The sequence below is a fragment of the Lithobates pipiens genome, unplaced genomic scaffold (genome assembly GCF_037356315.1).
Source record: "Lithobates pipiens isolate NorthernLeopardFrog02 unplaced genomic scaffold, aLitPip1_a1.2 Scaffold_51, whole genome shotgun sequence".
NCBI classification, from domain to species: domain Eukaryota; kingdom Metazoa; phylum Chordata; class Amphibia; order Anura; family Ranidae; genus Lithobates; species Lithobates pipiens.
In genome coordinates, this window is record NW_027507874.1 from 3527478 (window position 1) to 3551455 (window position 23978).

General features: G+C 46.2%; 1 protein-coding gene across 1 annotated transcript in view; it reads left to right on the top strand.

Annotated features, from left to right (window-relative positions):
* The window catches only part of LOC143957101 (NACHT, LRR and PYD domains-containing protein 3-like), a 116386-nt gene that overhangs the window by 88522 nt on the left and 3886 nt on the right, over window positions 1-23978 (top strand). Inside the window, exons 9-11 of the mRNA XM_077467245.1 lie at window positions 5731-5898; window positions 16242-16412; window positions 19208-19372. Of these exons, the coding sequence (XP_077323371.1) occupies window positions 5731-5898; window positions 16242-16412; window positions 19208-19372 (504 nt within the window). The remainder of the gene's footprint in view (window positions 1-5730; window positions 5899-16241; window positions 16413-19207; window positions 19373-23978) is intronic.

Below are 23978 nucleotides of genomic sequence, written 5' to 3' on the forward strand. Positions count from 1 at the left end.
TTAAATTCAATTTTCAATTATTCTGACGGCTCCATGTCAGCACAGCTGGGAACTAACTTGCCAAAACAAGGGAGGGATAATGCTACACACTCCTCAATTCTGACTAAAAAAACAGAAGCCAGGATGCCAAACTCAACTGTCATTAAGCCATGAATATTTTGGTGCCCACGTAGCTGCCTTGCAGATAGTTTCAGACACTCGGTCTGCTGCCACTCTTAAGGTCAAGACCCTTCTAGGGAAGGGTGCTGTGATTCTCCTGGCATGGCCAAGGAGATGAGCTTTACCAACCAAGGGGCAATAATTTTGCTGGAAGCCGTAAAATCATTATGTGTGCCACCTGAAATGACAAACAGATGATCCGACTTTCTGATGGCAGAAGTCGCCTTGATTAAACATTTTAAAGCTTGGTCCACATCCAATGGGCTAATTTCTTGTGTACTCCCCAAAAGGAACGTAGGAGGACAACCTCTTGTGTGATGTGGACTCTGAAGGTCAGGCACAAAATTTTAGCATTGGCATGCGTAACACCCTGTCTGGGAAGTACGCGAGTATGGGTTATTTAAACCCCAAGGCCACCGATGCCGACTCTCTTCTGGCTGATGTAATTGCCACCAGTAAAGCAGTTTTCAGTGAGAGGGTGATTGACGGCATCTGAAGCAATAACGTCCAACAGCAATCGGAGATCCCATTTCGGAAACAATTTGATGTTTCAACCAAATTGCATCTTGAAAAACAGTGTAATTAGGTGTTGGATGCCCACTGTATGCTGGTGAAGGCAGAGATAGTCAAAATGTGTGCCTATAGCATACTTACGCATAGACCTAAATCAAGCCACGCCTGCAGGCATTTCAGAACAGACTTCTGAAGAGTCCAGCGTAAAATCTTGATCAGCAATAATACTGTGAATTTATGCCATATTCTACTATAGGCACGATTACCTCTGTCCTTTCTTGTTTGCATAAGAGTATTTACAATCATCACAGAGAATTCAAAATCCATTAGCCTCTGCCTCTCTAATTTGAGGTGATCACCAGAACTGTTGCCTTCCCCCGCCACAGCCTCAGCTAGAAGCTGAGAATCAGAGGGAGCAGAAGAAAGGCATAACCTGTCTTGGAAATGCACTCTGCAGTCAGCACCTCCGCCCCAATTGCTTTCGGATTCCGGGCCCTGGAATGGAACTTCAGCAACTTGGTGTTGACTGGGAATGTGAACGGTCCCCTCCATAGCAGACCCTTATCCAAGCACGCAGCCCGGCTGGTCAGGAAAGGGGGTGGGGACAAGAGCGCCCCTCCTCCTGAGCCGTACCAGGCCGCATGCCCTAAACATGGGGGGGTACTTTGGGGAAGGGGGGCCCTGCGGCCCCCCACCCCAAAGCACCTTGTCCCCATGTTGATGAGGACAAGGGCCTCTTCCCGACAACCCTGGCTGTTGGTTGTCGGGGTCTGCGGGCGGGGGGCTTATCAGAATCCGGGGGCCCCCAGATTCCGCCCCCCTACCCTATGTGAATCAGTATGGGGTGCATTGTACCCCTACCCATTCACCTGGTGAAAAAAAAAAGTGTACAGAAAAAAAACACAACACAGTTTTTTAAAATACTTTATTAGACAGCTCCGGTGGTCTTCTCTTCTTCCGTCTTTGGGGGTCTTCTCGCTGGACTCCTCCGCTATCTTTTGCTCTTTTGCTAGCTCTTTTACTAGCGGAGGAGCCCAGCTTTCTCCTTCATCGCCGCCGTCCGGGGGTCTTCTTCCAACTTTGGGGGTCTTGTCCCGGTTTTTGGGGGTCTTGTCCCGCTATTCAGTTCTTCTTGCCGGGCCTCCGCTTTCTTCTTCCAGCTCTTTTACTAGCATTGGCCCGGTCTTCTGTTGGCACCGCCGCCGCCTTCTGCTTCTTCTTCCTTCTTTCGATGTTGACACAACGCTCTCTCAGGCCGTAATGCTAGCGACTTATATAGGGACAAGGGGCGGGGTCACTGGGTGATGTCATATGGTGACCCCACCCCTTATGATGTCACAGTCCCAGCATCCTCTGGGACCCTAAGTTCCGGTGCTCTTCTATAAATAAATTTAGGTTTTGGTGGAAGAATTTTTTTTCAAAGTGTGATCCCTCAATACTATAGGCTACCGTTTCTAGATGGCTTGTTCTACTTCCCTATATTGTGAATTAAATCCTGTAACAAATGCAAGGTTAAACTGATCTCCTCCTTGTTCCCTAGTGTTAAGCAGTTGTTCTTTGCTATAACCCTTTTACAGGAATCTACTGATCAACATAACTGTTTGGGCTTGATAATCTGCTCTCTTTACAATTCCATTTTATTCTTAAAAACTGTCCATTTGGTATTGCTTTTACCCAATACTGAGATCTCTTTCTCACAGGAAGAGCTCTTAGTCTTAAGTGAAGGTTTGAAATTTGCCCCTGTTAAATTTCTGTACAAGTTTGAAACGTATATTGATTTGGAAAAAATTTCTAGGAAGTTTAATGAAAAAAAAAATATTTGAGGAGCATTCAAGTAGAACCGATACAGCTATTCAATCTACTTACTCTCATACAGGACTATGAAATAAATTGGCTTTTAACCCTAAAGGTTCTTCCCACTAGTTTATTGAATTTTTAAACATATGGTACAGGAGGACATTCAAGATATCTAAAATAAAATAAATATGAAACAAATGAAAGAAAGGCTATCAAGCAAATATAACAAAATAAGGGGACAGTGATTAGACCTTCATATAATGAGGGGGGGGGGGGGGGGGTGGTGATCCTCACTCAAGAGGTATATACTGCAGAAATGCAGAGAATTCTCCAGGACCCATCCACTTTCAAAAAATTATTGGGGGATCCCACTATCAAGTTAAAATCTGCACTTAGTCAATTGATTGACAAAGGGTCCAAGATAGGAATATTGAGCAAAAAAGAGGCCAATTATCTACTTCTGAAAGTTCCCAACATTCCAGTGATCTATCGGGTCCCAAAGATTCACAAAAATAAGAACACCCCACCAGGTAGACCCATAGTCAGTGGGATAAGTTCTCTTTATTCCAGATTAGGGGAATACAGATACTGTATACTTTTTTACAGCCGTTTTTCACACAGGGTAAAGCTTATCTAAAAGATAGTAGGCAACTCATCAATGCAATAAAGGATGTAGAGGTAAGGGAACACACATTGCTTGGTACAGTAGATGAGGAATCTCTCTACATCAATATCAAACAACAGCATGCTTTGGATGCCACCCTATGGGCTGCTAACAAATATTCAAAATTGACCAATACACAAATAAATTATCTGGTGGAAACTTTAAAAATGGCTATGATGAATAACTATTTTTGGTATTCAGGGGAGTTCTTTAGCCAAATGAAAGGTGTGGCGATGGGGGCAAGATATGCCCTCAGTATCATCAATATCTTTTTGAACAAGTGGTCATAACTTAAAATGTACACAAGGTACATAGATATATTTATCATCTGGGAGGGTTCACAGGAGGGACTAGAAAAGTTCCTGACTTAGATGACTGCGAACAAGTATAGTATCAAATTCACCAGCTCTTGGCATAAGTCGTTTATACATTTTCTGGATTTAGAAATGTATAAGTCAAGGAACTCCCTGAGGACTCGTAAATTTTTTAAAGAAACTGATCGCAATGGGTACATCTTGACCCGAAGTTGCCATCATCCCAATTGGGTAAGAGCAATACCAAAAGGACAGTTTTTAAGAATAAAATGGAATTGTCTAGGGAACAATGGAGGAGATCAGTTTTACCTTGCATTTGTTACAGGATTTAATTCACAATATAGGGAAGTAGAAAAAGCCATCCAGAAATGGTGGCCTATATTATTGAGAGATCACACTTTGAAAAAAATTCTTCCACCAAAACCTAAATTTATTTACAGAAGAGCTCCGGGACTTAGGGTGATGTTGGCCAAAACATCACCCATCCCCCCCCCCAAAAAAACCTGACTGTACAGGTTTTTATAAATGTAGAAGGTGCAAAGCATGTAAAACAGTGAGAGATAGAACCAGGAAAGCAGATCAATTCTCTTTGGTGGTCACAGGGAGGGAGTATGATATTAAACAACTCATCACCTGCGACAGTAGATATGTTACATATCTTCTCATGTGCCCTTGCAATCTTCAAAATATAGGTTGATCTACCAGGACCTTGGCCGAAAGGGTTTAAAAAGTACAGTGTCTCCAACCACTTCAGACTAGTGCATAACAGAGACCCCTCTCTACTTATATTTTGGGGGATAGACAAAGTCCATCCCTATTGAAAGGGTCACGATATGACTAAGGGAGTCTACCAAATGGAGACTGGGTGGATATATAGGCTCCAGTCTCTATATCACCAGGGCTTAAACTAAGATATAGATTTTAAATGTTTTATCACAGATTATTAAAAGAGTTGGGGCCTAATGTGAAATAAGGGAGGGGAGAAACTCGTGGATATGCCATATGTTTGCCAGTATGTAATAGGCCCACCATGTCTGATAAATCTCATCTGCAATTTCCTCCTTTTTGGTTTGCAGCATTACCCTATGTCAGTGATGGCGAACCTTGGCACCCCAGATGTTTTGGAACTACATTTCCCATGATGCTCTGGCACTATGCACTGTAGTGGAGCATCATGGGAAATGTAGTTCCAAAACATCTGGGGTGCCAAGGTTCGCCATCACTGCCCTATGTGGTTATATGGGGTTAGATCCCACCTTTAATCCCTTCCCTTTTTATAATACATTTTTCATTTCATTTAAAAAATATTTTATACATAAACATTTTTTTTTCTATTGTACTACCATCAACATTTCTACTTCCACATTTTGATCCCCCGCTAGAGGGAGCCAGAGAGCGTTTTGTCCACACATGGTATACCCAATCTAGGAAACCATGTTTGTGAGGGACCATTTTTTTTTTTCTTTTTGGCGACTGGCTTTGGGGGGAGGCCGCCGCGCATGCGTCCCCTATGAACGGGCCGCCACAGCCCTAGGCACAATACATAAAAGGAAAAACTATAATGTAGCGCTAAAAAAAATATAAAAATTATTTTAAAAAATTGTGAAGTGACTAACACCAAGAACAGACACTATAAAGTCCAGATAATAGAAATGGATGAGTCCTTGGAACCCACATGGAATTCGGATATGGTATTTTACACAATATGAAGGCCACGGGATAATCACAGAGATATTCACAGCAATGACATCCAGATGAAATGGAAAAAGGCAAAAGGGTGGGTACTCTTACCAGAGGCACGGGACCTGTGTCGGAAGTTCCCCTCTTCTTTGCAAGCTCAACATAAAACCAGCATCATAGTAATAGCATCACATAACATAACTTCCATATAAGCCTTTAAAATGAGGACTTGATTTTTCATGTTCGTGTCCCATAGACTTTAATAGGGTTCGCATGTTCGCAAGAACCTTTTGCCTGTTCGAGTTGTTCTGATACCAACTGAACCAGGGGGTGTTCGGCTCGTCCTTACTGGGGTTTTTTGCCTTTCTCTGGATCAACTGTGGGTATAGGATTGTTTATATGGGATTGTATGTTTGTTTGTTTTTTGTTTTTTTGGTTGAACTACATGGGCTTGGGTCTTTTTTCAACCTAACCATATGTCATTTTTTAAAATCTTAGTCATCTTTGCAAACCCTTTTCCAAAATATAATTAGTTTGATACCTTTTTTATTTGTATGTCAGAATAAAGTGACGTTACAATTGTTGGCCTTTGTATGTCTGCAGACTGCATAAATGCGAGCTGACCTCATTCTCTTGCGGTGACCTGTGCTCCATTATTGCAAACCGATCTTTGATCAGCCTGGACTTAGCAAGTAATAATCTACAGGACATTGGGATGAGGCGTCTCTGTGAAGGACTCAAAAATCCAGACTGTACCCTGCAGGAGCTCAGGTGATGTTCACGCTAACATAGTGGTAAAGTTACAAAGCTGAAGTCCTCATTTTCATTCTCCACATAGTCAGTGGAGATAGAACCTTTCTATTAACTATCCTTGTGTTTGCATGAATTTCTCCTATAGCACAAGAACATACTGGTAGGTTAGTGGGCCTTCACCAACAAATATTAAATAGCGTTCATACGATCTGGTCTTGACCTTGTAGGACTTAGGCCCAGTAACCTAATGCCTACTACCCCATGCCCACATACCACCCTCCAAAACCCCTCTTTACAAAAGACCCAACTAGGCTTTGGAGTAAATGGCCATCCGGCCTTATTTTATTAACAAATATAAACTTTAGTAAATAACATAAATTAACATTACCAACACTTCAACTTTTAAACTGGTTCCTGGTTGGGTGGGGGAAACGCCCACCCACTGGTCACTGCTACCACCTATTTTAACTTCAACCTTATGCCTCCAGTCGGAATCCCCTGACTCTGAGGCGTTATCAAACCTAGCAGTGACCTACCCCTTTTAACCCTTCCAGGTACCCCCTGTACCTGGAAGTACCATAAACCACTCCCATCACATGGATGGGTACAGCATGTTTTTACACATGTACTTCTCCGATCTCCTCTCCCAGCAACCCAAAGAGCTGCCACAGCCCGCAAGGGGTAAACCCTTACCCTTGCGAGCACCTCCAAACCCTCAGGCCCCACTGGATCCCGTCTTGCATCCCAGGGCCCACAAATCCGTACCAACCTCAGTCAAATGCACCCCATCACTCCCGAGATACCTCCAAGTGTCCACCTCCAATTCCATGTGTCGAACCGCCAAACATCCATTCCAAATAAAAACCTGCTAACTTCTTTATTTACTTTTACCGAGCCCTGTCAACCTTTTAGTCCGACCACGCCCATCTCCAGGACCTCTAACCTACCATGTCCGACCATACCACCACCATTTGAGGATAAGCAGCTTGTTATCCTCAATAGGTCATCCTTTTTGTCCCAAATCAAATCCCGCATGGCTCTTGCTCCCATGTCATTCCCCCCAACATGTAACACCAAAACATAGGGAGGGCGGTCTGGTCTAGAGAACCTAAAAACTTCCCCCAGCACCCTATTCCCCCGCATCCCCAGTACCCCGATTCACCAGACTAGAGCCTCCTGCCCGGGGGTATCATCAATTACCTGCCGTTCGGCCGAACGTCCGACCTCTTGGCCCCCCAGTTCACATACGAGTGGCCAAGTCTCCACACCAATCCGACTTCCCGACCTGTAAAAAAGATTAACAGTACAAACACATACGTTAAGGCAACACATAAACATATCAACAAATTTACAACAAACTCCCCTCGTGCAACCCTTACAACATGTGTGGGTGCACGTGCAACTTAAACCTGTCCGAGTCCCCACCTCCCTATGCGCCTGACCACCTTCTGACTCAGTCCTGCCTTTTGACGCCTCCGTCGCCGCCCCAATTCGGAATGAATGTGATGAAAAAATTCTTGTGGTCAAAGCCTGCTACGACAAAACATTTGCGGAACACTGCAATAAATTGGAATTTTAAGAGGGACCCCCAACCCTCATGTACCAGGAAAGAACCCCCGCCTTGCGGGCGTCTCTCCAAATAGGTCGCCACCGTTTGTACAGGGCAGAGACCAAACCCAGAAATCCTCCTCACCTCCATCCGTGCCCCCCGTTCACTTTTGTCCATCTTGGAACGTCTGACCCAGATCCCGATGTAGTCTTGACCACACTCCACCTCCCCAGCCAGAAGCCCTCCAGCCACTCCCTTAGACGGGCCTTTCTATACCCTTTCACTGCCTGCTTCCCCCAGCAGTCCTTGGTGTAATCCATCCCTGTGCCCCTGCCACTTAAACAGGAACACCAGACCCGCTAACCCACGGTCAATCGATGCTGGCAACAAGCCAGCCTCTAAACCCAGGCTAACAATAAAGCACCGCATGATCTATACCTGGAGCCTCCGAAGATACCCCGATGCTTGTTAAGCAGTCCAACCATTCCCTCTATACCCTAGAATAGGTGTTCCAGGAGGCCTTAGTCACTGACGCTCTCATCCATTTGGCTGCTGTCCCAAAGCTACACTCCACAGCCACTCGGGACAGGGCACCCCGCACTGCTCCGCCCTCTGCGCCAATTCCCAAAACCTGTCCCACTGGAAGCGAGACAGGGCGTCAGCCCGAGTATTCTCCACTCCCGGGAAATGCACAGCATATATGAATGCATTAACTTGCAAGCAACGCAGTACTAAAGGCCTCAACAACCTAATTACCGTTCCCGAATCCGCTGTCAACCTGTTGACCACCTGCACTACCCCAAGATTGTCACAATTGAAGCGGACTTTCCGATTGCGAAAGGATTCCCCCCAAGTTTCCAGAGCAACCACAATAGGGAATAACTCCAACAAAACCAAGTTCTTCAACACCCCTGCTTTCTGCCACTCCACCGGCCATTTTGCCGCGCACCACTGACCTTTAAAGAAGTCCCCCAACCCCGTCGATCCAGCTGCATCTGTGAACAGCTCCAGATCAAAATTGCTAATGGGGGCCAGACATCCCGAGAGCTCGTCCTGTGTACGATTCCAAGAACTCCTGCTACACCAACAAGTCCTCCCCATTTTCCTTACCCAGTGTCACCAAATGCATGGGGGAACTGACTCCCGCAGTTGAAGCCACCAGCCGGTGGCAAAAAGACCCTGCCCATGGGCATGCCCTGTCAAGCAAAGTGCAACTTACCCAACAACGGTTGAAGTCTACGTAGTTGTAGTTCACGCAATCCCCCTGGTTGCACGCACTTCCTACTGCAACCCAACCAATTTGTCCGCCGGCAGCCCACATTCCATCCTCAAAGAATCAATCTCTATCCCCAGGAATGTCACGGTGGATGCCGGACCTTCCGTCTTTGCCTGCGCCCAAGGGACTCCCAATCGTTCCGTAGGTGTTGCAACGTCCCCCAGGAGAACTGTGCAAATGTTCAAACCTGTCGGGCCCCCCCATAAGAAGCCATCCAAGTAATGAATGACCGAGCTTATGCCTGCCACGTCCCGCACAGCCTATTCCAAGAAGGAGCTGAACGTTTCAAACAACACACAGGAGATTGAACACCCCATCGGCAGGCACCCATCCACATAGTATCTCCCTCCCCAAGTGCAGCCCAACAGCCTAAAGCTTTCGGGGTGCACTGGCAAAAGCAGGAAGGCTGCTTCTGTATCAGACTTGGCCATCGGCGCCCCCTGTCTGTAGCGCCTAACCCAAGCGACGGCAGCATCCAAAGGCATGTATGATACTGCACCTTCCTCCGGCGAGATCGAATCGGTCCCCGACCCTCCTTTAGGAAACGACAGGTGATGTATGAGCTGTAATTTTTTTGGGTTCCTTCCTAGGGACGACCCCCAACGGGGAGACCACCAGATCTGGCAGCGGCAATTCCTGAAAAAGGGGGCCGGCCATACGTCCCAGCGCAACCTCCTAGCCAAACTTCTCAGCTACCACCTTCGGGTAGGACAAGGCTGACCTCAGATTTCTAGCCACCGGTAGAACTGTAGTCAACTTACAGGGGATTTGAAAACTGTCAGCAAAAACCCACTTCCAGCAGGCGATCTGCCGCCCGGTCGTGGTATCTATTGAGGAAAGGACACATCCCGTCCACCCACACCGGTGTCGTCCCCCTTACCTGTAGAATCCCCGGGACGACCCTTCCCCCTCTTAAAACATGTTGACAACGTGTGCGTTCCCCCACAGACGGCGCACATGTGTTTAAATCGAACTTGCGGGTCCCTTCCTCGAACTCCCAGCAGATAAACCCAACGCTTTTTGGTCGGTTGTCCTGACGCTGTGGAACCGCCGACCCCCCCCCCGAAAAACAAACAAAACAAAACTGAAAAGGCTGATGTCCCTACAGTCCCAACGGAGTGACGGTCTGACCACCATCCTCTGTCGAACTGCACGTCATACCCGAACCATGCCGTCCCTCCGTAGGTCCCATGAGCCTCACTGGTGGCCTCGAGGCACACAAACAGGGCCGTGCAATGTTCCAGCGTCTTCTCACCTATCATGCTTGCCAAGATCGCAAAGGCTGGTAGCCAATTGGAGAAGGTCCGCAGAATCAGCCGATATCGTCTCTTTTTCCCGTCCTCCTTCTTACGCTTCTCCGGCTTCAACCAATCCAGGTTGAACTGCTCCAAGGGCAGCAGGGTGAATATCTCAACACATTCGCCCTTCCAAATCTTGTTCCTCACCTCAGCCTCCAAGTGCGCTCCCAACGGTCCCTCGAAGCACACGACTACCTCACTCTTAGCAGAGTCCGTCAACCTAACGGAATCAGCCACCCTGTCCCCGTCTTATTCTGGCCCTCTGTTGGTGTCACCGTGCACGTCCCACTGGGTGACCACCCCCGCGGCTGCCACTGTATCCAATGGTACCGCAGACCCTGCTGTGTCCCTAACGACCACCACTGGAATAGGTGTCCAGGCCTGCGCCGGACCACTCGGCACCGCAGGCTCAAAGCGCTGTACTAACTCCTTTAGCCCTAGTGGCAAGGCCCAGCGAGCTTGCCCCTGTCCCTGGGTCAGTGGAGACCGGAGGTGTAGACACCCCCCCCATTGCTAGCCACCCCCCGCCACCGGAGTCCCAGTCGAGCTGTGGCGTCCTAACTAAGCATGGAACAATGAAAAAATGGTAGAGGAAACATTAGACTCACCAGGCTGCCCGACAGCCGCCGATACTGGACCCACCTCCGCTGATCGGCCGGGATCGTCACCTCCATTGGACTCCGTCACCTCGCCCTCAGATCTGTCGCCACCTGCCGTGTCATGCGTTGCCTCCCCCGGAGCTGCTGCCGGGCTCGCTCCGCTCTCCCTGGAGCAGCCACGCTGCCCCTGCTCGCCGCCCGTCCTTGGTCCGTCCGAATTGCTCTGCCCCCGCGGCGACATGCTCCTGTCACCCCGCCAAACACTGCATGCAGGCCGTTCATCATCGCTTGCTCCCCCTCCGGCGCTCCTCCCGGGGGTCTCACCCAAGCGCTGGGGACTGGGGGGCCTGCCCGCCGACCGGCCCCCCACCCGCTGAACTGTGTTTTCTTGCTGATGGGCTGGGCTGACCTCTGTGCCCCCCCTCGTCTCCACCGTCTGCCCCAAACCTCTGCGCCTGGCAGGGGGTGCTGAGCCATGTGCTGTGCTGCGTCCATCACCCGCTGAGACCTGACCTCCCCGTCAGCCCCCCCGGATGCCTTCCTCCCTCCAGCCTGGGGCGACCCCCCAGCTGTGCACCGTTCTGCCCTTCTGTCTGCCGGCTGCGCCCCCCTCTGTGAACCCCCGGGGCCAGGGTCAGGGCTGAAGCGGTCAGGTGGCCGGAAAATGCCACGCCTGTGGAGTAGCCGACCCCCCCGCCATCGGTGCCACCTCACCTTCCGCTGTAATGGCCGTCACCTGCTGCCTAACCCTTTCAACGCCCTGTGCCCGCAATGCCGCTCTAAACCGGTCCAGGTGTTCTGCCGCCGCCGCCATTTTGTTAGGGGAGAAGCAGAGCGGTGAGGGCGATGTGACCAAACGCTTCCTCCTCCGCTCTGTGACTGCACTTCACTTCCCCTAACCATCTCACTTCCTTAGCCCAGGCACCGCCCCCCGTTCCTCCCCTTTCCCTCTCTTAAAGTGTCCCAACCGTTTAAAGCGGCAACTGTGCAGTCCAGCACAGTCATGCCGTCCCTGCGCCTATTTCTTCTGGCATTTTGCTCCGGGACTCTCTGGATGAAGGGGCAATTGCATATCAATAGCTTGCCTTGCAATACATGATTCATTTTAGTTGGCAGCACTGATTGTGAAAAACCAGACAAGCTGATGATTGTACACATGTTTATCAAAAGATGGATCAAAATTTGGCTGGATCAGCCCAGTTTAAAACTATGTATATGGCTGGCTTAAGAGTGCCATGTGACTGTAGAAGACACCCCTTTGTTAATATTTTTTTATTGCTATTTGTATAGCTCCGACAATTTTACAATGCACTTTACATATACAGCATATTATACATTCAAATAAATCCCTGCCCTCAAAGAGCTTACAGTCTAAGGGCCCTAAAACACATTCATACAGACACATACTAGGGCCAATTTGGACAGGAGCCAATTAAGCTACCAGCATTTCCATTGAGTGTTGGAGAAAACCAAGAGTGCTCACAGGAAATGCACACAAACATAAGGAGAACATACAAACTCCAGGCAGGTAGTCCTGAAAAAAAGAAGGCAGGGGGAAAGATTGGGACTTCAAATGAGGCAATGAATGGGTAGGTTCCATGGGCGTCCGCAGGTAGGGCAAGGGGGGCCAAGTGCCCCCCGGAATCAGGGATCAGATCTTAAATCAGGGTGTGGGCAGCCCTCACATGGGTGCCACCCGCCAGTGGGGCGACACCATCAAGGTGTTGTCAAGCCCCCCCATTAATGTAGTGTGACTATGGCTCTTTTCCCTGCTCAGTCCACCAGAGAGGCGAGCTGCGGGCTGTCATAGGTTTCCCCTGCTCACCCCTACTTTCTCCTGTCAGGGAGAAGAGACGACGGCTCTCACCAGGTTCCCCGTCCAGCTTTCTGCCTGCTCCTTCCCTACTGGCCATAACTGAGGGCCAATCAAAGGAGACTAGGAGAGGAGAGCATCATGAGACATGTGGATCCAAAGATTGGTGGCCCCATTTTCCACAGGGAGGAGGCTACAGCTCGATCAAGAGAGAGATTGAGAGACTGCAGCCTGGAAAAAAGCTGAGGGAGAGAGTTCTACAGGACAAAGAATGAGGAGTGTGCTGGGCGGAAACTAGAGAGAGAGCCACACTGCCCAGCACCACCAGAGAGAGACACACTGCCCAGTGCCACCAGAGAGAGACACACTGCCCAGTGCCACCAGAAAGACACACTGCCCAGTGCCACCAGAGAGACACTGCCCAGTGCCACCAGAGAGAGAGAGACACACACCGCCCAGTGCCACCAGAGAAAGAGAGACATACTGCCCAGAGCCACCAGAGAGATCCACGCTGCCCAGCACCACCAGGGAGAGAAAGGCTGAGCCACTACCAGGGTACAGACATACTAAACTACTAACCAGAGTCGCCCCCTGGGGAACCAAGAGTGCGCGATCGTCCAGCCGGAGGGATCACTGCTGTAGCTTTGCTGGGTCTGGTAAAAGGGGCTGTTGGCCATTATCCTTGTACTATGCAAACTCTGACCATGATAATGGGATAATGACATTGTCAAAAAGGGGCGGTGCATGAGTGACCCTAAAATGATGCCCCCCTGAAAAAAGTTCTGCGGACGCCCATGGCAGGTTCATCTGCCTCCATCCCTATTATGTTTAATGAAGCACCGCTAAGGAAATGAAAAGGATATACATTGAATAATGGTGATAACATGATAAAAATAAGTAGCACCTTAACAATTTATTATGCATGATAATGACATAATAGACAACCAATCAATGGGTAATAGATACATTGGTATATAATAGTACAATTGTACGAATTCATGGACGGCATGATTATATTAATAAAGGTTATAATGGAGGATAAAATGTCATATCATTCATATCGTGGAATCTCAAAATAACATGATTGTATGGTGTAGCATAAGGTTGGGGCTCTACGCATTTTGTGAAGAATTTAAAGTCCCAACCTACCCCTTCAATTGATGTTTTATCCAGGCAGGTATTGTCATGGTTGAGCTTAAAACCGATGAACCCAGTACTGCCAAGCAGAAGTGCTGACCATCACACCACTGTGCTGCCCTTATGTCACTGTTCACCTTGATACTGGTTTCGCAAAGCATTATGGGTTATCTAAAGAAAGTTGCAGATACTGCTTGCTTTCATTCAGTCTTTATCCAATTAAAAGTCAGATATGTTGTCACTAATTGAAACCTGGTGCGTTGCTGTCAAGAAAGAAGGGAAAGGAGTCACTGCTTTGACCTAAATGAGAAGTTCAGGAATACCAAAAAAAAAAAGATGGCTGCAGAATCGGTCCTAGCTGCAGCTGTCCCCCACCAACCCTACCCTGAGAGCTGATAGCTCAGTTACCCCCCTCTGCTCTAAGCAAAGAGCTGTGGTGGTAAATTATCGGCTTTCTGGTCTGCCCCTCCAATGCTCACTGGAGTGCTGGGGTGTGGATGGGGCAGGCTCAGGATCTCAGCAGCATGCTGAGAGGCTGAGCCAGCTGCTGGTCCAGGCATCTGGGTGGATCCCAACTGTAAAGCCAGGGTCTTTCCCAAGCCTGGACCAGCTCTGTGACATCAGTTGACAGCAGGCTTTATGCCACGGTCAACTAAAAATGTGTCACAGAAGTGCAGAACAAACTGAACTCTTTTAATCCATAGGAGAAGTATATCCAAATGTAGAGGTGTCCCTGCCCTCTAAAGGCCTAATGGTGACCTTCAGAGTCTGGGAGAGCTGACAACCTTCCTCGGAGTGTGGGTTATTAGGCATGGTGGGTGTAATGCAAGTTAGAAACATGGGTGCCAGCCACTTTTTGAATGCAAGAAAAAGAGATATATTGTCTCTTAAACAGAACTGGTGGAGAGAGGGTTAGGGCCAGGACACCCTTAGGCAGATGCAATAGCAATTGAAAGACTCAGCGTACTCTAACTCCAACTGTTGTAATAGTGACTTATCCCTTGCTGAGACCTCTGTGCCTGGCCTGTATAAGCAGATATAATCACAGTGGACAGTCTTTATCAGGTAGCTTGAACTCACTAGACACCGTTTCTTCCATAAGCGTGGGTTTTATTGCAAGCAGCAGGTATAGCCGATAACAAAATGTGTCAGATGATTGAAAGATGGTATCTGCAGGTCAAAACACAGAAAAGTTTTCCAGGATGCGAGCAGATTGAATGCGGCCTATACAGAAATGGCCATCTCTGTTCTCCCAAGAAAGTGAAGGAACAGGAAAAGGAAGTCAATCATAATATGGAAGGGGACACAGATAATAAGCAGAAAAGGATAATGCTACAACCAAAATAACCAAAAGATGGCGGTATAATAACAAATTATATAAACATTACCAAAGCTATACATATAATTATTTTACTCAACTACTATAACAGCACACTAAAGCCAAAATAATAGGCAGACAGCTATACAGGTGGAGGGCCCTTAAGCTGGATGCAGCAACTGTATTTGTAGAACTGGCGTCTCCTATGGCAACTGAACTTTCAACAGTCAATAGAGATCTATACATGTAACTCACAGTAACCCATTACAGATCTTCTCTCACATCTCACAGCATCCCTCTGTAGATCTTCACTCACTGAGCTCTCTCACTAGACTTAAAGATCCCAGTTGTCACTGGATCCCCTGAGCTCCTACACAGCTAACCCTCTGTATAATCCTCAAGGTTCACCCCTGCTAACCTGCTAGGTCCCCGGCTTGACAATCTGCTGAAGCTTTCCCACTTCTTCACTGTCCCAAGCTGGTGAAAAAGTTACTCTGGTACTTCTTCAGACTTCCATACACTGGCCTCTGATAACAGGAGTGGGTGTCCCTTGGTGGCGACTGCTTCCCATTTACCTCTGGACTTGATCCCCACTTGCCCCTGGCGACAGGAGCGGTCGTCCCTTATGGCAACTGTTTCTCCCTCACCGCTGACAACAATTCGGTTCCCCTTCCGGCAAAACCTCTGCAATTTGGTTGGCCTGGCCACCTGTGCTGCTTTTCTCAAACCTGGATAGGCCTCAGACAACCTAGTAGCCAGGTGCTCCCAGGATAGGCCTCTGGGTTCTGGCCTAGCAATCTGGAGCCTTATAACACACTTCCACTCAGACAACTCTCCAGGTGGCACAGAACCCCGATCACCTGACAACTCCCAAATTAATGGGCTCTCTCAGCAGGCCAAGGGGGCAAAGAAACCTCTGCCAATTGTCTGAGACAACCCATCCACTCCTAGTCTGAATTCACTATGCCCTTGTCAGTCTAATGCCACTGGCAACAATGCCATCTAGTGACAGAAGAGAGAGGTGCATCAAATCCAGAGTTAGAGAAGTCAGTGGATCCCCCTAACATTTAACCAGGCTAGTTACCACCTAGCAAAATACATTTGTTAGCAACCCTGCCTACAACCAGGGTGCTGAACAAAATACCTTTGGCTATACTTCTTCTTTAATCACTGTAAATTTCAGCCTGAACTATTGTGCTTTGTAGACAATAGACTTCATACAACAGAGGGGTAAAGGACAGTCTGAAATGTGAAAGTCCTGAGCCTCACCTACTGCCTGATCATTTTGGTGCAGCCTGTAAGCTGCTGTAGCTTAGAGCAGTGCCATATAAATGTGAATATTAAATATACTATAAATTTTACCATCTTCAGATTGAGAAAATGTAATCTGACCTACTCATGTTGTTATGAGATTCGCTCTGCTATTGCTGCCAACTGCTCTCTGATCAAGCTGGACCTGTCATTCAATAATTTGATGGACTCTGGAATAAAACTGCTATGTGAAGAACTGAGATCTCCAAGCTGCACCCTGCGTGAACTATGGTAAGGGATCTGCTACAAACTCCATAATGAGCTGCAGGACACTGCAGGAATAGGACTTTCAGGCTGGGGATTTTTCCAGAAAGCATAAAAAGACTGTACATAAACAAAATTCTGTGTGAAGATTTTACATAACGTCTATAGCAGCCATTCTCAACCATGGTTCCATGGAACACTAGGGTTCTTCCAGAGGTTGCCAAGGGTTTCTTGAGCTGTAGCTGACCTCCTATCTGATGGTTCCTGCATAGTTCCAGGGTCCATGCCACTTGGCAGAGCCAACTGCATGACCCCGATGATCTTTTCGTTTTCTGTAAGGATGGCAATCTGACCACCATTGTAAAGGGGGCATTCTTCTAACTGACCGCCAATGTAAGGGGCATTTTCTCATTGACCACCAATGAACCAGTATTAGCCGAGGTCTCCAAGACGTGAAAATTATTTCAAGGATTGCTTTGGGGTAAAAAGGTTGAGAAAGACTGGTCTATAGCATGCAAGAGCCTAAAGCCCAACTCCAGGCAAGTAAAAAAAAAATATATATATATCCCTTGCAGTGGGACTGCACCTGCACTGCAAGGGTTATTTGCTCATTTAAGTTTAGGGAAATAATAAAAGAAGATTTACTTACCTGCTTCTATATTAGGTTCGGTTCAGTACGCACCAGAACATTCGAATGGACTGAAAATTCATATGAACTTTAGAACCCTATTAAAGTCTATGGGACTCGAATGTTCAAAATAAAAAGTGCTAATTTTAAAGGCTAATATGCAAGCTATGCAACAGACAACACCAGCAATAAGGGGTATCTTCAGGTGTATACTGTGCTGGAGGCACACTACACCGACTTTAACTCCTGCAGATTCCTGTATTAGAGAACACCAGTAATAAAGGGTAGATACAGGTGTATACTGTGCTATGCTGGAGGCACACAACACCCACTAACTCCTGCAGATGCCTGTATTAAAGACCAGTAATAAAGGGTAGATACAGGTGTATACTGTGCTGGAGGCACACAACACCCACTAACTCCTGCAGATGGCTGAGAAAAGAACACACTGTCCCTGCCTATCTAGCTCTTTCCCTGCACGCTGGAACACACTACACAAGGCCGCCACGCTGGCGGCCTTATATAGTGTGGGGCGTGTACTAAACCCCCTGAGCTATAATTGGCCACAGGCATCATGCCTGTGGCCAATTATGGCTCTCCTCGCTGTGATTGGCCAAGCATGCGGGGTCACAGTGCATGCTTGGCCAATCATGAGCCAGCAATGCACTGCGATGGCGTAGTACATTGTGGGCCGTTCGCGCCACATGAATTTGGTGCGAATGGTCCACAAAGTTATGAATTCGCCGAACAGACGAACGGCTGATGTTCGGGATGAACATGCGTTCGAATTCGAACGCCGAGCTCATCCCTATTCTCCATACAGCTATAGTTGTCCGCAAAGCATCTTCTCCCCATGTCCCCATGGTCTAAGATCCTGATAGCCCTACGTTGAACGTGTTGACACTGAGGGACAGTCCACCACCAGAACAGAGGGGAGCCCCATATGCCAAGAGAGAAGAAGATCAGGTAAGTAAAAGTGTTTCTCCTCTACCCTAAACAAAACGAGTAATTAACCCCTGCAGTGGGGCTGCAATTTTTCAAGAGTTGAGCTTTAACCTGGCTACTCCTAATGAACCAGCCAAAACTTTGATCAGTGGGCAGCCCTGTCGGCACCACTCCGCCCAGCTTCCTTCAAACACATCCAATCAGATGCAAGAATTCAGGTATTCTAACAGCTGAAGTGTGAAATCCATCCATCTGAGCTGTTTAGTGTTGATTGAACAATAGGTTAGCCCGCCAGCTGAACAAAATAAATCTATAAATCTATGGCCTGCTTAAAGGAGAATTATGCTAAACAATCCTATAGCACAGCCTTTCTCTACTTGTTCAACACAGAGGAACCCTTGAAATAACATTCCAAGCACAGAAAACCCCTGCTTAAAATGACAATATCTACAACTCATGATACATTAGTGTGATGGTCAGTAGGAAGAATACTCCTTACACTTGTGGTCATTGGGAAGAATTTCCCCTTATAGATAAGTAAAAATATCAATGGTGTCAGTGGGAACTTATTTGAGAGGCAGAAATTGCTAAAGGAACCCTTAGCAACCTTCGGAGGAACCCTAGGGATCTATGGAACCCTGGTTGAGAATCCTGTCTAAAGCACAAAAGAAAACATAAAAATAACCAATGTTTCAGAGACAATATGATCCCTTTTCTCAGGGGGGCAGGTGAAAGTGTCTCCAAAACATTGGTGGTGTCTACGTTCAAGCTATGTCGTCATTGCAGTTAAGACCTCGGTAGGTTCAAGGTTCTAAATTTCTTGCGTGCTGGCTATTTTTGCTATTTGAATACTCATGGTGTCACGGTTGACTGTGCGCCCTCCTCAATGTGTTAAAGGTGAGGGCGCGGATGGAGTTTTGTCAATTTTTTTTATTGCAGTCTGTGTCTTAATTGGGAGTTTCACCCTCAAAAAAAATGTTTTTCGTAGAGTAGGGAAGGGTTGTAACTCGACAAAAGTTTTTGTGATCCCGTCACAGTTAACAACCACTTTCTCAACAGAACCAAAAGTGAGGGAACATCTTCCCAATGGGGTCACAGACAGATAAAACAGATATAGAAATGTTAACTCAGTGGGATCAGCCACTGAGTAAAAGGTGCTACAAAAACCCAAATTATATATTAGGGAAACTGTTCTGAATTTCTTAGGAAAATGACTTTACAATGCAGCTGGCCTTCATCCTCTTTGCAGGTTGGAGCAATGTGGCCTGACCTCACACTGCTATGAGGATCTGAAATCTGTCATTACAACGAACCTACATCTGACCACGCTGCACCTGAGCACTGATAATCTAAGGAACATGAAAAGGCAATTTCAGGGTCTCAAGCGCCCCACTGCTTCAACACTAGAACTGAGGTGAGAATAGTACTGTATATTATATACCAAGGACTTTGGAATAAGATTTCTTAGATAGGAACTTAGGGCTCATTTACTTTTGCTTCAACTTTAAAGTGTTACTAAACACACAACAGTAAAATCAGTCTGTATATGCAGTAAACCATTCATGTTATACTCACTGTGGAACCTAAGGGGTTAATCCTTTGCATTGTATAAAAAGCCTGTTTGATCCTGTCTTCTCTGATCCTCCCCTTCTTCCACAGTCCCCACTCTGTCTCCTGATAAGGCAGAAGCTAGGGGACATGTTGCACATACCCAGTTTGGTGTGTATTGCTAGAAAGTTTTTTTTTGGGGGGGATGCATGTGATCAGCACAGAGCCAATCAGCACTGTCCAGAGGGTCATGGGTCCTGCAGCCTCGTAGGACAGTCAGAGGAGAATGAAAACTGCTCCTACAAGCTGTAACCAGACACTGATAGAAGTCACAAGACTGCTATAACTGATGGCGAGAAATGGTATTTAGCCCTTTATATTTAGTAAATCTATTGCATTTCCATGTGCTACCGCTTCAAGATGTGTCTTTTTTCATGTGTTTTTGATGCTTTTTTGGAGCTTTAATTATTATTATTCTACATGATTTATATAGCGCCAACAGTTTGCACTGCACTTTACAACATGAGGGCAGTCAGTACAGTTACCATACAAAACAGGAGGAATCAGAGGGCCCTGCTCATTAGAGCTTACAATCTAGGATGAAGCTTGGCAAATGCCCTGTGTGTGTGTGCTGATTTTCTATTTATTTTAAAGGGATACAGTAGAACTCACTTAGTAGTACTGGCACTTAACAGATCCGCAGCTCATTAGTACGCCTGATAAGCAGATCCCTAGAATATTAGTACCCTTGTTCAGCAGATCCCCTGCACAGCAGCACCCCCAGCTCTGCTAATGCCCCACTTAGTAGTACCCTCAGCTTTGCTGATCCCGTGCTCAGTAGTAACCCCCAGCTTTGCTGATCCCGTGCTCAGTAGTAACCCCCAGCTTTGCTGATTCCATGCTCAGTAGTAACCCCCAGCTTTGCTGATCCCATGCTCAGTAGTAACCCGCAGCTTTGCTGATCCCGTGCTCAGTAGTAACCCCCAGCTTTGCTGATCCCATGCTTAATAGTAACCCCCAGCTTTGCTGATCTTTTGGTTTTCTGATCCTCCTTTCTCGGTCCCTCCCGGTCCCCACTTACTTCCCACTATATTGTTCCCATGTGTGACATCTGCTAGTTTCTCCTGCTCCAGCCCCCCAGCTCTGCTACTCCCCTGCCCCTCAGTCTTCTCTCTCTGGTCCCTGCTCACTTTCTGCTATAGTGTTCCCATGTTACACCGCACGTGAGCGGTCTATTTGCTTTGTTCCAGTCCAGGTCTTGCTAACCTTCCTGCTGTTCCCCGCTGAACATTAGATGTGACGTCTGCACCAGACGTTCCCAGAATATATCTAATATATGAAAAAAAAAAACAGTTTAACAAATTTTTCCAAATGTTCGGAAATTTGGAAACCTGAAAACCTGAAAATTTGAAAAACCTTAAATAATATTAGTTTTGTATTTGTTAGTGAACAAAATAAAGAATGTTGCATCTAAGCCTGCGGCGCGCTCCTGGCCCACGGCTGGGCACTTAAAGAATCACGTACAGGTACGTGATTGTGCCCAGCCGTGCCATTCTGCCGACGTATATCGGCGTGAGGCGGTCCTTAAGCAGTTAATGAGTCATTGTAATCATTTGAATAATTTTTCTTTTGTTTGCTCACTTTGCCCCTTTGAATTAGAAAAAAATAAAAAGTTTTCAATTTGACCGATTCAAAATTTATCGATTCCAACTCTTCGAATCGAAAAAAATAAATAAAAATCGGTAAATTAAAAAAAGACATGAAATTAATCCTGACTACAAATTGAAAGATTAAACCGAAATAACTAAAGTGTTTTGTTAAATCTTTCCTGTACTTACATGGTCTCTAAAAATGGATATAAATGCTTATATTTGCTTTGTTTTACTTTGCTTTGCAGTACGCTTTAACCTAAACTTTAAAGTTTACTATGATGCTTTCACTCTACCTTAAAGTGGTTGTAAATCCTTACAGACCACTTTTACCTACAGGTAAGCCTAGATTAAGGCTTACCTGTAGGTGCAATAAATATCTCCTAAACCTACACGGTTTAGGAGATATTTGCAAAAGACAGTCATCGATGTCTACGGCGCATGCGCCATAGACAGTGGTGATCATGCCGTTAGCAGCGGCTCACGTGCGTCATTGCTGCTCCGGCCAATCATAGCGCCGGAGCCGCGATACCCAGAAGGAAGATGACGCTTCATGGAAGAGGGGACAGCAGTGACATCGCTGGCTCCTGTGTCAGGTAAGTGACACATAATGGGCTACTATGCGATGCATAGTAGCCCATTATGCTTTACCTTTGCAGGGAAACAAAGAGGAAGTAAAACCCATCAGTTGCACTGCGGCAACATGGCTGCCTTTTTTGGCCACTAGGGGTGTGCGTTTTTACATACACACATCCCGGTTCTCGCTGTATCACAAGAGATCGCAGGAGCCCAGCGGTCACTATGACCGCTGGGCTCCCGCGATTGCTTGTGACACGGCGAGATCCGGGATCTCTGTGTGTAAACACAGAGATCCCGGTTCTCTGAGGGGAGAAGAGACTGATCGTGTGTTCATACAAAGTATGAACACCAATCTATCTCTTCCCCTAGCAAGTCCCATCCCCCTCTTCAGTTAGAACACACACTAGGGAACAGAGTTAACCCCTTGATTGCCCCCTCATGTTAATCCCTTCACGGCAGTGACGTTTTTACAGTAATCAATGCATTTTTATAGCACTGATCGCTGCATAAATGCCAATGGTCCCAAAAATGTGTCAAAATTGTCCACCATAATGTCGCAGTCACGATAAAAAAAAAAAAAACGCAGATCGCCGCCATTACTAGTAAAAAATAATAATAATAAAAATGCTATAAATCTATCCCCTATTGTGTAAACGCTATAACTTTTGCGCAAACCAATCTATATACGCTTATTGTGATTTTTATTACCAAAAATATGTAGAAGAATACACATCGGCCTAAACTGAGAAAAAATTTGCATTTTTTTTAAAAATGGGGATATTTATTATAGCAAAAAGTACTAAATATTGTGTTTTCTTCAAAATTGTCGCTCTTTTTTTGTCTATAGCGCAAAAAATAAAAACTGCAGAGATGATATACCACCAAAACAAAGCTCCATTTGTGGGAAAAAAAGGATGTCAATTTTGTTTGGGTACAATGTCGCAAGACCGCACAATTTTCAGTTAAAGCGACGCAGTGCCGAATCGCAAAAAATGGCCCCGTCATTCAGCAGCCAAATCTTCCGGGGCTGAAGCAGTTAAAGTAGAACTATAGGCAAAACCTTATTTTTTTCATTTTGGATAGAGTAAGGAAGGGGTATAACCCCTGTTTGTTTGTTTTTTGCTATACATGTCCCATTGGGGAGAATTCCCTTCACTTCCTGTCCCATAGCCAAAACAGGAAGTGATATTAAATCCCTGAAAAATTAAGGAAATCCCCAGGTCACCAGAACTATTATCCCTATTGAAAGATTTCCCCTCTTACTTTTCTGGGGACAACCCAAAATTCGGTAATTTCTTTTACTTTCAGTTTCAATGATAATGGTAAACAGGACAAAAGGGTGAATCTCCCTAATGGGGACAGCAATAAAAACCTGACAGGTGTTCTAATCCATCTCCACTCTATCCAAAATGTAAAAAAAAAAAAAAGAAGATTTCCCCTTTACTTGTACTTTAAAGTGGATGTGAACCCTCTCCTATACCCAGTGAAGTGAACAGCATCGTATGATATACAGTGATTAAAGAAATCTCCCTACATAGGATTTACATCCATATCTGCTGTCTTCAGCTTTTTACACTCTTTAGAAAGTGCAGTCCTGTTTCATCAGTGGGAGGTGGGAGGGGAGTCTGGGCTTACACTGTGTGAGAGCTGATTGGAGGAAAGGCACACACCCCCCTCTCCACATAGGCAGAGGAACAAAGAAACTTGCAGAGCTGTGAATAGATAAGCTCTCTGCTTATCTGTCTCTAAGCTCCCTCCCACAAATTTCAAGCTGCTTTCATCTCCTGTGTCTGAAAGCTTGTCAGAAGTTATCATGCTGACAAAAGAAAGGAGCAGGAGAAAGACACATGCTTTGGAGAGAGATAAGTAAACACTAAAGATATATGTGCATCTGGAAAGTATTCACAGCGCTTCACTTTTTCCACATTTTGTTATGTTACAGCCTTATTCCAAAATGGATTAAATTCATTATTTTCCTCAAAATTCTACAAACAATACCCCATAATGACAACGTGAAAGAAGTTTGTTTGAAATCTTTGAAAATGTATTAAAAATAAAACAAATCACATGTACGTAAGTATTCACAGCCTTTGCCATGACACTCAAAACTGAGCTCAGGGGCATCTTGTTTCCACTGATCATCCTTGATATGTTTCTACAACTTGATTGGACATGACCTGTGGTAAATTCAGTTGATCGGACATGATTTGGAAAGGCACACACCTGTCTATATAAGGTCCCACA